The sequence below is a fragment of the Vombatus ursinus genome, unplaced genomic scaffold (assembly GCF_900497805.2).
Source record: "Vombatus ursinus unplaced genomic scaffold, bare-nosed wombat genome assembly UNPS02014779.1, whole genome shotgun sequence".
NCBI lineage: Eukaryota > Metazoa > Chordata > Mammalia > Diprotodontia > Vombatidae > Vombatus > Vombatus ursinus.
Genome location: NW_020954557.1, coordinates 41,216,491 through 41,229,954, shown reverse-complemented (window position 1 = coordinate 41,229,954; position 13,464 = coordinate 41,216,491). Strand labels below are relative to the sequence as shown.

The 13,464-nt window shown below is 35.8% G+C and overlaps 1 protein-coding gene across 3 annotated transcripts in view; it reads right to left on the bottom strand.

Moving 5' to 3' along the window:
- The window catches only part of ATF2 (activating transcription factor 2), a 116,827-nt gene that overhangs the window by 35,841 nt on the left and 67,522 nt on the right, over positions 1-13,464 (bottom strand). For 2 of the 3 annotated variants that reach the window (XR_003569435.1, XM_027866012.1), the window contains exons 9-10: positions 12,624-12,738; positions 10,117-10,203 (exon numbers count right to left, since the gene is read on the bottom strand). Coding sequence is in view for 2 of the 3 variants with exons in the window: in XM_027866012.1 (XP_027721813.1) it covers positions 10,117-10,203; positions 12,624-12,738 (202 nt within the window). In the remaining variant the exon portion in view is untranslated. The remainder of the gene's footprint in view (positions 1-10,116; positions 10,204-12,623; positions 12,739-13,464) is intronic. The other variant, XM_027866013.1, reaches the window with a different exon arrangement.

The window sequence follows — 13,464 nt, the reverse complement described above, 5'->3', positions numbered from 1 at the left end:
CAAATGAACTAGTTAGTTGGCGACACTGATCATTCAGTTATTCAGTAGAGTTTCTGTGAGAGTGCAGTAGGTGAGCCAACATTAGAAGAGAAGAAAGACATCTGAAGAAATTCTTTCCTTACAGAGGGAAGTTTACAAATTTGTTGTTTAGCTTTTTTCAGCTGCGTCCAACTATGTGTGACCTCATTTGGGGTTTTCTTGGCAAAGATACTGGAGTGATTTACCATTTCCTTCTCAGCTCACTGTACAGATGAGGAAATCAAGGCAAACGGAGTTAAGTGACTTGCCCAGGGTCACACAGCTATTAAGTGTCTGAGGACACATTTGAACTCAGATCTTCCTGACTCTGTGTGTTTATATATAAGCACTGTTAAAAATGTAGCAACACAAGAAACTGAATTTTTAAGTACATTTATTACTTAAATTAATGCTCATCATTAGCCAGTACATAATATTTTATATCATAAACAGGTATTCATTTCTGTCAATTGGTTAAATGGCCAAAATATGATTTTTTTTCTACCTCTTAGTAAGAGAGCTTGTAAAATTCTCCTACCATTTTCTACCATGTGTTACGAGTGAGCATTTTCATTTTCCTTTTATTTTAAATTAATATACAGAAATAAATTTGATGTGGAACTATATTTAAGATTGTACCTTAAATATTACAAATCATTATCCAAATAAAAAATTCTAACATCAAAATGACCTTTATATTGATTATTTTATATTATGTTACACGTATTCCAAGTTGTAACTTAATTCATTAAAAATGCTATGACATTCAACAAAATTTATAAAATAAAGAAATTTAATATGAAGTCTTCAAGATAACGGTAAGTATAAGGTCTTCCTGAATTACTTATTTTTAATTCTTACAGAATGCACCACATGAAATAATTTAACCATTTTATACTTAGTTTTATAATCTTATACTTAGACTTTTCATAATTACATGTAGAATAAAATTTTATGTTCTATAATTATAATTTATAACATAATTTTTAATTTGGAGCTTTTGGGGGCAAAAAATAGCATTGTGGTTATTGTAAGCCTCAATGAAGAAACCTAAAAGATTATCAATAGAATATAAAATTACCTTGGAGGCTCACAACACTTTTTGTTGTTGTTACTATTGAAAGGGGATATACACTAGGATATCCAAAACGGAACTCATTATCTTTCCCTAAAACTTCAGCACTCTTCTAAACTTTGCTCTGTTCAGAACACTAATATTATTCCCAACATCCAGGTTCACAACCCTGGTAAAGGTCATTATCCTTTTCAGGTCCTCAATCTCATTCACTCCACATATCCAATCAGTTGCCAAATCTTGTCATTTCTACCTCAACTACATCTTTTCTTTCCACTAACATGGCTACCAGTTATTTCAGGCTCTTATCACTTCTTGTCTGGACTATTATAACAGCCTGCTACTTGGTTAACTTAGCTCAAATCTTCCCATTCCAAATGATCCTTCACACAGCTGACAATGTGATTTTCTTAAAGTGTAAGATTGAACAAATCATTACTCTAATTCAATAAACTCCAGGGGCTCCCCAATACTTCTTAGAAGCAAATATATATACTCAAATAATTTCAATTTAAATTTAAGGTGCTTCACAATCTGTCTCCATTTTCTTTTTCTGGTTATATGACACAGCACTTCCCTTCAAAAGTAGTAATCTAGCCAAACTGATCTCTCTTGTCCCACACATAGCAATTCATGCCATTATACTGGATGGCCTCTATTCCTGGGATCAAATCCCTTTATCTCTGACTCCTGGTTTCCTTCAAGGTGGCTCAAAGACCACTTTCTGTGTAAAATCTTTGTTGATTCCTTCTAGTTACAAGTCCTCTGCCCCCTTCTCCATATTGTTTTTCCTTGCCAGACTATAAATGCCTCAAAAGTAGGGGCCATTTCACTTTTGCTTTAGCTCCTTACACATGACCTAGCCCATAGCAAGCATTTAATAAGTGTGTGTGACTGAATGACTGACAAGATCTTTTTGGATCCTGATTCTCCCATCTTGTATGTTAGCTATACCTGCCAGCTTTTTGTCATTTGTAATACCTTTATCCAAGTCACTGATAAAAACACTAAATGGCACTAGGCTAAGGACAGATGCCTGGATGATTCCACTGTGAATCTACTTTCAAGGTGACATCAAAACACTCAAGGCGATATTAGACTCATACAAAGCCAGTCTTCCTGCTGGCTAGTCCTTAGAGTAGCCCTCTCTTGATTTAGCACTGGATATTTTCCATGCCTAGAATGCTCTCATTCCTCACTTTCATCTCACAATCATTTAATTCCTTCAAGACTGAATTCAAAACACTACCTTCTACATGAAACCTTTTCTGACTCTCTAAATGCTAGTTCCTTCTTTCCCTAAAATACTTTGCATTTATTTTGATTTTATTTTTTATAGCCTTATAAATGCACATATTGTCACCTGCCCCTGAGAAAATGCAAGCTCCCTGACAGCAAGGGCTACTTCATTTTTGTCTTTGTGTCCGCAGTGATTTCCACACAGCGACACTTAATAAATGCTTGTTAACTGATTCTATCTATTTTGCACCTAGTTAAGCATACTTTTTCTACAAGAAGAAGAAGGGTCTCATCAAAGGCTTTTAAAAAATTGAGCCAATGTATCCCACATTGTACAAACATTGTACAATGGACCCACATGTACAAAAATACTTATAGCAGCTCTTTCTGTGGTGGCAAAGAATTGGAAATTGAGGGGATGCCCATCAATTGGGGAACAGCTGAACAAGTCGGGGTATACTACTGTGCTATAAGAAACGATGAGCAAGCAGACTTCAGAAAAACCTGGAAATACTTGTATGGACTGATGCTGAGTGAAGTGAGCAGAACCAGGAGAACGTTGTACACAACAACAGCCATGTTGTGTGATGACTAATATTGATAGACTTGGCTCTTCTCAGCAACACAAGGATCTAAGACATCTCCAAAAGTCTCATGATGGAAAATGCTACCTACGTCCAGAGAAAGAACTACAGAGTTTGAATGCAGATCAAAGCATACTACTGCTCTTCTTTTTTCCTTCTGCTTTGTTTTGTTTCCTCTTTCTTGTGGCTCCTCCTACTGGTTCTAATTCTTCCTTACAACATAATTAATGTGAAAATGTTTAACAGGAATGTATATGTAAAACTATATCAGAATACATGCTCTCTTGGGGAGGAAGGTGGGGAGGGAGGGGGAGAAAAATTTAAAACTCAAAAGCTTATGGAAGTGATTGTTGACAACTAAAAATTAATTAATTTAGAAAAAAAAGTTAAGCCAAACTCTGATCTTGTAGTAGCAGTGTAAAAAAAAAAAAAAAAAAAAAGCAGGATCCAGCACGACCTGTTCCTAATGAAGGAAATGATGTTCTCCTTTTGATCACTGTTTCTTTGTGTAGATGTTCACGAACTATCCTTTTAAAAATATATTATAGGGGCAGCTAGGTGGCGCAGTGGATAGAGCGCTGGCCCTAAAGTCAGGAGGACCTGAGTTCAAATCCAACCTCAGACCAAACACGTGACACGTACTAGCTGTGTGACCTTGGACAAGTCACTTAACCCCGATTCCCTCACTTAAAAAAAATTATATATATATATGTATATTATAGATTTTTAAAAGAACTCAAAGTCAACCCACTAGACTCTAACTTACAGCTTCTACTCCTTCCTTTACTGAAAAGAAAAGGCATCCGTCTCTCTCCAATTCTGTACTATACCTCCTGTCTTCATGATCTTTCAAAGGGTACTGACAGGAAGAAGAAAGGGGAAATAAGACCTGTTAAGTCCAACCCATCTGGTGGACTTTATATTAAAAGAAAGGGAATGTAAGCCTCAGGATGAAAGCAAGAACACTAAAAAGTACGAGTTCCACAAAGATGCTTAGAAACACTTTCTTGTGCTGTCTGCTTGCAGTGTTCTCCTACACAGGTGCTGGAGCAGCACACAGTCTGCAAAAACCACTGTGGTATTTACCTGGATAAAGTGTCAGACAAAATATATCATGAAATTCCTAGAAGGTATTAAGGCCAAAAACCAAATCAGAGATGTCCCCACAAGAACTATAGTTCCTTTATTTCAAAATACATGATTATGATGGCAATAATTTACTTGATGGTTTAGAACTTTCCACTGTTATCTCTCATATCCACAAAGAAGGAGGAAGTGAGCAAGTATAATCAATTAAGGAAAAAATAATTTAAGGCTATGTTTTAGGAGAAAATGGTAAGAATATTGATGAATGCACTGATTCATCTGAATTTGCAAAATCACTGGACTAAAGGTCTTTTGATAATGTCCCAGTTATATGCAAATTTGATTATATGCATAATACAGAATACCATTTATATTATAAAACAGATGTACATTTCCAACTTCATACTAGTATAGAACTCATTTGTGAGTGAAGCAACCTGCTACTCTGGGGGATAAATAGATGGGAAAAAATAAATGAGAAGACATGAAACAAGAGTGATTGAACCATGTCACACTCCCAAATTGCCATTTTACTTCTTAACAAGCATAACTTTTAAGAGTGTGGTATATAATTGAGATGGATACTCATTATCTCTATTTTGAATGCAAAATGCCAACAAACCTCTTTGGTTTTAATGTGATCAAAAAATTTTGTCAAATGAGTATATAGTTAATGAATTTTATAAAATAAATGGAAGTTTTGAATGTGAAATTCAAGATGAACAATTATCTACCTAAGCGGGTCACGTGTTTTCTAGTCATTGTAATCATGGTTCTCTACTTCTTGACTAACAAATGATTATTTGCTGTAGACAGGCGACTATTTGCAAGGATATTTTAAGTTACACATATTAGAATACAAACTGTGAAAGTTGAGAACTTTGGGGAAACACTGTGTTCTTCAGTTACATTTTTTTTCCTTGGATTTTTTTCTCTCACCTTATTTCTGTGATTTCAAAACAACATGAAATGAATATGGGGTTTTTTAAATGGAAAAAAAAGAATACAATTATTTGCCAGATACCAAACTCAACTATCAATAGAACCTACTGTGGTGATTTGAGCATTTCTTATTTTAAATCTTTTGATATTTTACAGAATTACTACCACATCCTTCTTTGTTGTTCAGTCATCGAAGTTGTGTCTGACTCCTTGTGACCCTATTTGCGATTATCTTGGCAAAGATACTGTAATGTTTTCCATTCCCTTCTGCTCATTTTACAGATGAGGAACTGAGGCAAACTGGGTTAATGACTTGCTTAGGGTCACACAGCTAATGTCTAAGGCCAGATTTGAACTCAGGATAAGGAATCTTCCTGATTCCAAGCCCAGTGCTCTATCCACCGTGCCACCTGTGCCCCCTCCCAACTATATATTCTAGTAAATGTGTTTATTAATACATTTTGAGTTTTCTGCAGTATTCATTCTTTTCTACCATGCTTCATTCCAGATCAACATGTTCATCATTTCTGTAGAGTTAGAAGCTTCCAAAGTGCTAAGATGCAGAGTCTGAGCATCCAGAGTTGAATGGTTTCTGTTGCAGAGTATCCAAACTATCTACAGCCACAAGAAAAAAAGTTCTAAATCACAAATAATTAGAGATAATTAAATTAAAGCAACTCATGACAAATGCTGGAGGGGATGTGGGAATTTAGGTATATCAATGCATGGTTGGTGGAAATGTGAATTGATCTAGCCATTCTGGAAAACAATTTTAAACTACATTCCAAAAGACATTTTTGTTTTACCTTTTTCAGTGGGGTAGGCGAGAAGAGGTGGGACTCTGAGAAGGTGGATTTTTGTTTTTTGTTGTTGTTTTTTAAAGGATCTATTGTCTTCACTTCCAGCTGAAGAGAACACAATACCAACTTAGTCAAGCCAGTGTCTGCAGGGCATGAAAGGCTGCCACTCCTCATTGAACAGTAATCCCAAGAAGTCCATGGATCAACCTATCCAGCAGTAAAATTCTAGCTAATCTGACCAGCCACCAGAAAGAAAAAGATAATGCTACCATTTAAGGATTTAGTAATATATCTAAACAGTCACATTGGTTACATTTCAAAAGGAATCTTCTTTAAATAAATTTAAATCTCCCTAATCAGAAAGATAATTGAATTCTTTCATATGAGCAAAGATGGTTTAGAAATTCTTTAAATTTGAAGACTGAATATAACGTGAAAAAGAAAGGCAGAGAGTAGTGCCATCCAATGCTTGTTTCTCACTCCTAATTCCTTTTGAACTATCTGCTGTAGGTGACACCATTGACCACCCTCTCCTCCCGGATATGCTCTTCTTTGTGGGTTTTGGTGACCCTCTTTTCTTTTGGTTCACCTTTTATCTGATGATTTCTCAGTCTCCTTTTATAGTTCATCATCCCTATCATGGATTCAAATCCACATTATCCACATGATGATAACCTAACGGTTGGCATTTCCAAAGATTCTGTCCTGGGCCCTTTCCTCTTCTTCCTCAGTTCCCAAGGGTTTAATTATCATTTCAATGCAGAGGAATCCCAGATCTACATATAATGTTCCAATTTCTTCTCCAAGATTCAGTACAATATCACCAATTGCCTATAGGATATTTCAAAGTACATATCAAAGTAGATATCCTGGAGACATCTTAAACAGCATGTCTAAAACTGAACTCATCTTTTCTTCTAAAGTTTCTCCTCTTCCAAACTTCTCTATTTCATTCAAAGGTTCTACCTTCTTCCCAGTGTCTCAGGTTCATAAACTCAGCATTATCCATAACTCTTCCCCATCCTACATATCCAATCACTTATTAAATTTTGTTTTTTAGACTTTTCTCCACTCACACATCTACCACCTTACTTTAGGCTCTTATCACCCCTTGCCTAAGCCTCCTAATAAGTCTCTGCCTTTAGGTGTCTCTCAATACTCCAGTTTATCTTATACATTGCTAAGTAACAAAGTAATTTTCCTCAAGTGCAAAGCTGTCAATGGCATGCCCTTATTCAACCAACTCCAGTAGCTACCCATTATCTCTATGATCAAATATAAACCCTTGGTTTGGCCTTAGAGGCCTTTACAACCTGGCCCCAATCTATCTTTCTAGTTTCTTTGGACATTAATCTCCCTCCAGTACTCTGTGATTCAATGAAACTGGCCTTTCTGTACCTCAAACATTTGCCTTTGCACTAGCCATCCCTCATGACATGGGGAATTCACTGCCTTCTTACGTCTGCCTCAAAGAATCTTGGTCTCTTTCTTCTAAGATGAAGGTCAGGTAACACTCTTTACATGAAGTTTTCTTGATCTCCTCAACTGCTAGTGCCCCCCCCAAACTACCTTATGCATTTGTATTTATTTTCTTTCTATTTATGATACATATATATATACACACATATATATATATACACACATATATTTTACATGTGTTTGTCTCCCTCGTTAGAATATAAGCTCACTGAAAACTTAGAATTTTTGTACATGTATCCCCAGGATCTAGGATAGTGCATGCACATAGTAAATACTTATTGATATGGTACTTAGCTTGCTGAACATACATATAAACAAATTTCTCTTCCTCCTATTCTTTCAATTTGGCTAAATCCAAAGAGGGCTAGGCTAATACATTTAAACTAACTGGATGGTCTTTCAACTGACAGTTACCATTTACTGGAGGTTAAACAGCTACTTCCTCCTCTTCTTTTTTCTCAGATGATCTAGTTTCTGTCTCTTTGGGGAAGCGCTTTATATTTTTTACTTGGCAGAAATGCCTTTTTTCCCTTTTTCTACTCTGTATGACATTCTTCTACACTTAAATCTACTGACACAGGTAAGAATCCCCCTCTACCTCTTCAGATGTCTTTTTTTTTTTTTTTGGTTTGTTTTCACACTTAAGTGTTTCTTCCATTTTTGTAAGCAATGTTTCATTATCCTAGTTAACTTGGAGAGTGGAGGACATTTCTCAAGCTCCTTTATTTCCTCTTTTAGAAGGAAGATCAACTCATATTTTGAGAATAGGTGGCAGCCATGGTTCACTGCCAAACTACCGCATAATTTACGCAGGGCAATGCAAAATTACTCCTTATCTTTTGGAAGTGTGATTCTTAGTCCTTTGTTGTTCTTGCTAGCAGCTCACTTAGAGAAGAAGGCTGGGGCAAACTGCCTGTGTATATCTGTAAGTTTAGAATTAGTTTAAGGATTTCCAACTCCTAGCTGAGTGCTCTTTTCACTGTTCACCTTGATTTAGTGCTCTTTACCTTTTAGCAACTTGCCATACCTAACTTCCTTTCCTTTATTTTACTACATTCTCTGGTCTTTTTTTTTTTTTTTTATTAATTTATTTTGATTTATCAATAATCACTTCCATATGCTTTTGAGTTTAAAATTTTTCTCCCCCTTCCTCCCCATCACCCTCCCTAAGACAGCACACAATCTGATACAGGCTATACATTTACATTCACATTAAACATATTTTCACATTAGTGATGTTGTAAGTCATTCTCTGATCTTAATAACTACCATCACATCCAGCTGAAGTCTTCCTTTTCCTCCAGCTCTAGTCTTTCTCCATCAGTTTGAGCTCTCCAACTTTTCCTCAAGCCCACTCAAATTTCTCCTTCCCATATTCAATCTCCTGTCTTCTTTATAATTACAAAGATCTCCAAATAACCTTCATGATTCCTCCTTCTGCTCAAATCCACCTGATCTCCCCATATAAGCTGGATAAAGACACTATTAAAGTATTCCATTACAAATAAATTTGGGAAATGCTTTCCCTAAAGAGTTTTTCTTGATGGCAAAGAGATTTGGCCCAGAAGTGCCTACGTTGCATGGTAATTTAAAAAAAAAAATTTCAGGGGCAGCTAGGTGGCACAGTGGATAGAGCCCTGGCCTTGGAGTCAGGACGACCTGAGTGCAAATCCAGTCTCAGACACCTGACACTTACTAGCTGTGTGATCCTGGGCAAGTCACTTAACCCCAATTACCTCACCAAAAAGCAAAAATAAATCATCAAATCATTCATAGCTTTCTTAGAATGCAAGGGGACTTAAAGAGATCAATTTATTTTTAAAAATATTTATACGCTTTTACTTTTTATAAAAGTTTACATTTTATATTTATAAAATGCTTATATACTTACATTTATTTTGTAAGCAATATATTTCATTCACTGCACCAGCACAATAAATTATTTATTCCGACTACAATGGTAAACCATTTATTAAATCAGTGTGATGAGCCATTTATTGTGCAGGTGATGTATGTCATTTATTGCTTGGCCATAAGTGATTTATTGGTCTGGAAGATACTGAATTCGTCGTGCCAGAGTAACAAATGCCTCATACAAGTATAAACATATATGAAGGTATATGTATATAGTATATGTACCTATATACAAGATATAATAATAACTAACATTTATATAGCACTTACTATGTACCAGGCACTATGTTAAACAATTTACAATTATTATCTCATGATCAACTAGTTTAACCTCTTCGTTTTACAGATGACAAAACAAACTCAGTGAGGTTAAATGACATGCTTACGGTCACACATCAAGATTATGGCAGAGCTAGGACTAGAACACAGGCCTTTTAATTCCCAGCTGAGTCCTCTTCTCACTGTTAATATTGCTTTTTCTGACTAGGTTTCTTACTGTCTGTGACAAATGCAAAATTCTGACTTTTCTTAAGATAAGTTTGATCATTTATTTGCCTAACCAACCTATAGAATATTTGCAAATTTTTCTCCAGCAGGAGACAAAGATTACTGTAACTTCAGTAACATTACTTATTTGTACCTCCTTAGAAGAAAATGAGCTAAATTCCTGCTGCAATGTAAACAGCTTCCACCAGGAGGAGCAAGGGAGTTTGGAACTTTTGAATCAACACATAAAGGTGGCCTTAAAGTTGTGTGTGGTTCAGAGCAGGGCCTGTGCCTTCTGAATCAGCTCATACTTTATGGGCAGTTTGTCTTCTTGAAGAATTAGTTTCTTCTCTAATGCTCTACAAAAAACTTTCAGAATAAAGCATTTACAGGGACTAAGTGGCACACTTAAATCAGGCACCATTACATAAAAAACAGATCCACAACAGACTCAAAGGAAACTTAAAAGAATTCTTAAAAAAACCTCACTTACCATTTTAGCCTCTGACTGCACTGGTTGTGGGGAAGAAGGACCTGGGATTCCTGGGATACTAGGCACCATGGTGACAGGTCTAACAAGCTGTGCAAACATGTTAAAATTTATTTTTTCTACAGAATACATAAGTAGAAGCCTCATTCTGCTTATACTATAGGTAATATAACAAAAATGGTATCCAAAACCTCGGAATCTCTCACACACTAGGCCTATTAGCAACTGAGAATATGGTACATACATATGTATGTATATACTCACACATATAACACACACAACTGGACAAGGAAATACATACTCATACACAATTCTTCCTTTTTAATTTAACAACCATACTTTTTTTCATCACTCTGTCATTCTGTCTTGACTACTAAGTTCCAAAATTTCACTATGTATTCTTGCAAAAAAAATTTCTCACAAATTTTCCATAGCTGTACTCTGACTGTGATATCAGAGATAAACAGTGTATCACTCAAAAATATCTTAAGTGTATAAATGTAATTAGCCTTTATCAGACATTTTAAAGAAACCAGAAACAACCAGGACAGAGTTAATATTGGCTTAGAAAAGGTTAATAGAATAGTTACCTCCACCACTCCCTCAACCCAGGAGACACTCCCTGCAAGGTTAAATCTAACACTGGCCTGAAAGAGGTGGATTAGTTGTTGTGTCCCTATTACTACTACTAGCAGTTCATTAAATGAAGGCCATCTGTATCTGACTGAATGGTATTTTAAGTCCTTATTAAAATAATTGTTACAAAGCATTATGCTGGCTATAAATACTGGGCTGCATAGATACTTTTTTTGGTGAGTAATTTGGAGTAGAATCTTCTTTTTGATTAAATCTACCGAAGCTGATGTAAACTGAAATAAAGTCAAAGCGCACTACATTCAGGTTGCTTCTACCATAGTTTGAATTTTCAGCATTTTAAGATTATAATTTTTGTTGGTTACTGAAGCAGTCACAAGGACTTTATATTCCCAACTTTATCATTAAAATATAAAGAAGCATAATGCTTTTAACAATTTCTAAATTCACTTGTAGGATGCCTGGTATTACTCATTAACAGTGATCTTTTACACAAACCTTTAAAGCTAAAAATCTGGCTTTAAAAAGCATATGAGTATTACATGCACATATAGATACATAACAGCTGAAATATATGTATATATACATATACACAGAGAGAGAAAGTATAGAAAAATTCATTAAAATAGTGTTGGATATAGAATAACTTTAATTCTTCCTTGTATTATTTGTGGGAGTGGTGGTCATGGTGAGATCTGAGATTTAGCAGTACAGAAACTTCCTATATGGAAATTCCCTCCCCCAAGGCAGCCTGGTAACTCATCTAGTGAAAGGCCTGAAACAAGAAACTTGGCTGTAGTCTTAGAATGAGCAGGACTTGAACCCAGGTTCTTCTCACTCCAAGGCTGGCCCTCCACTCTCCACTATGCTGCCTAACACTGAAGGAATAGCTAAAAGAAATATTCTATGTTACATTATATTTCTAAGAAGCTGTCAAGACACCATATACTTTTGAATGGAGAAATCCTAACTACTCAAATTTAATAATGTTAATAGTAATAGTAACAGCTAGCATTTGTATTATCAGTTTGAGGATTGCAAAGTGATTTACACTGTCACATTTTATCCTCACAAAAACACAGAGAGGTAGGTACTAATATTACTTTCATTGTACAGATAAGGAAACTGTGGCATGGGTCAAATTAAATGACTTGCCCAGGGTCCTCCACTGTATGATGTTCAAAGTTCTTCATAAAGAAGCCCTCCCACCCCCCACCAACTTTCTGGACTTCTTACACCTTAAATTCCACCCCACCCCTAATATATCCTATGATGCAGTGGTACTAGCCTCCTCACTATTCCTAAAACAAGATATTCTACCTCCCAACTCAGGCATTTTCACTAACTGTCTCCCAACCCTGGAATGCTCTTTCTCCTCATATCCTGGCTTCCTTCAAATCCCAGCTAAAATCTCACTGGTACAGGAAACCATTCCCAATCTCTCTTAAACCTAGTGTCTTTCCCCTGTTGATTATTTCCTATTTATCCTGTTTATAATTTGTTTGTACATAGTTGTTTGCATGCTGTCTCTCCCATTAGACTGCAAGCTCCATCCGAGCAGTAAGGATATATCCTTTACATTTTTTTGTGCCTCCACTGCTTATAACAGTGTCTGGCACAAGATAAGTGCTTAACGTTTATTGACTGACTGACTGACATAGCTTATAAGTATCTGAAACTGGATTTGAACTAAGATCTTCCTGATTTCAAGTCCAGCATTTATCCACTATGTCACCTAGCTGACTGAAAAAATATTTTACCTCAAAATTTCCCTGCAATACTATGTAATTATTTAAAAATTTATAATACAACTTACTAACAAAAATTATCAGCCTTGAAACATATTTTATATTTATTTTTACTAATATTCCCTTTGCTGGCCAGAAAAAAAAATCATATTTTAATTTCAAACTTACTGGAACTGCAGCAGGAACATGTACATTAGAATTTGTAATTGAGGCAGGAATGGCAACAGGCATAGTCTGTCCATTGGGAAGATGTAACAGTAGAGGAAAAGGACCTGGTACAGGACTGAGAAACAAAATGGGGAAAATTTAAGGAAAAACAAAAAGAAAGTAGAGAAAAAAGGTAATCTTGTTAAAAAAAATAGAGCTTCATAACTATATTATTATTAAGACAACCTTAAAAAACAGACTTTGAAACTACTGCAATTTCACTTGGAAAAAAACTGCAACCATTTGCCAAGATCTCCTTTTTATCTGCTCTTTGTCATCTCAGAAGTCTTCGACCTCTACCTTCTTCTTCCCCCTGGTCTCAAATGAAGAGGCAACTCTTCTCTCCGTGCACAAGTGATTCTATTCCATCCAGTGTTCTCCTGAAGATTCCCTCTTTTATCAGCTCCATTCTCTCACTTTTCTTCAAGCATTCTCTGTCTATTGGCTGCTTTGCTCCTGCCTACAAATATCTCTATGTCTCTCCCACTCTCAAAAAAGCCCTCATTTGATCCATTCATCCCTGCTGGCTATTTTCCCATATCTCTCCTCTGTTTTGTGCTAAAAATCAAGGCTATTATGATCGATGCCTCCATTTCCTTTCTTTTCTCAACTTCAGGCTGGCTTCTGACTTCATCATTCAACTGAAACTGTTCTCTCTTCAAAGTTATCAATGATCTCTTAATTGCCACATCTAAATGGCCTTTTCTCAATCCTCATTTTTCTCGATCTCTCTGCAATCTCTGATATAGCTGGTTACTCTTTTCTCCTTCATAATTTTTCTCTTTAGGTTTTCATGACACTT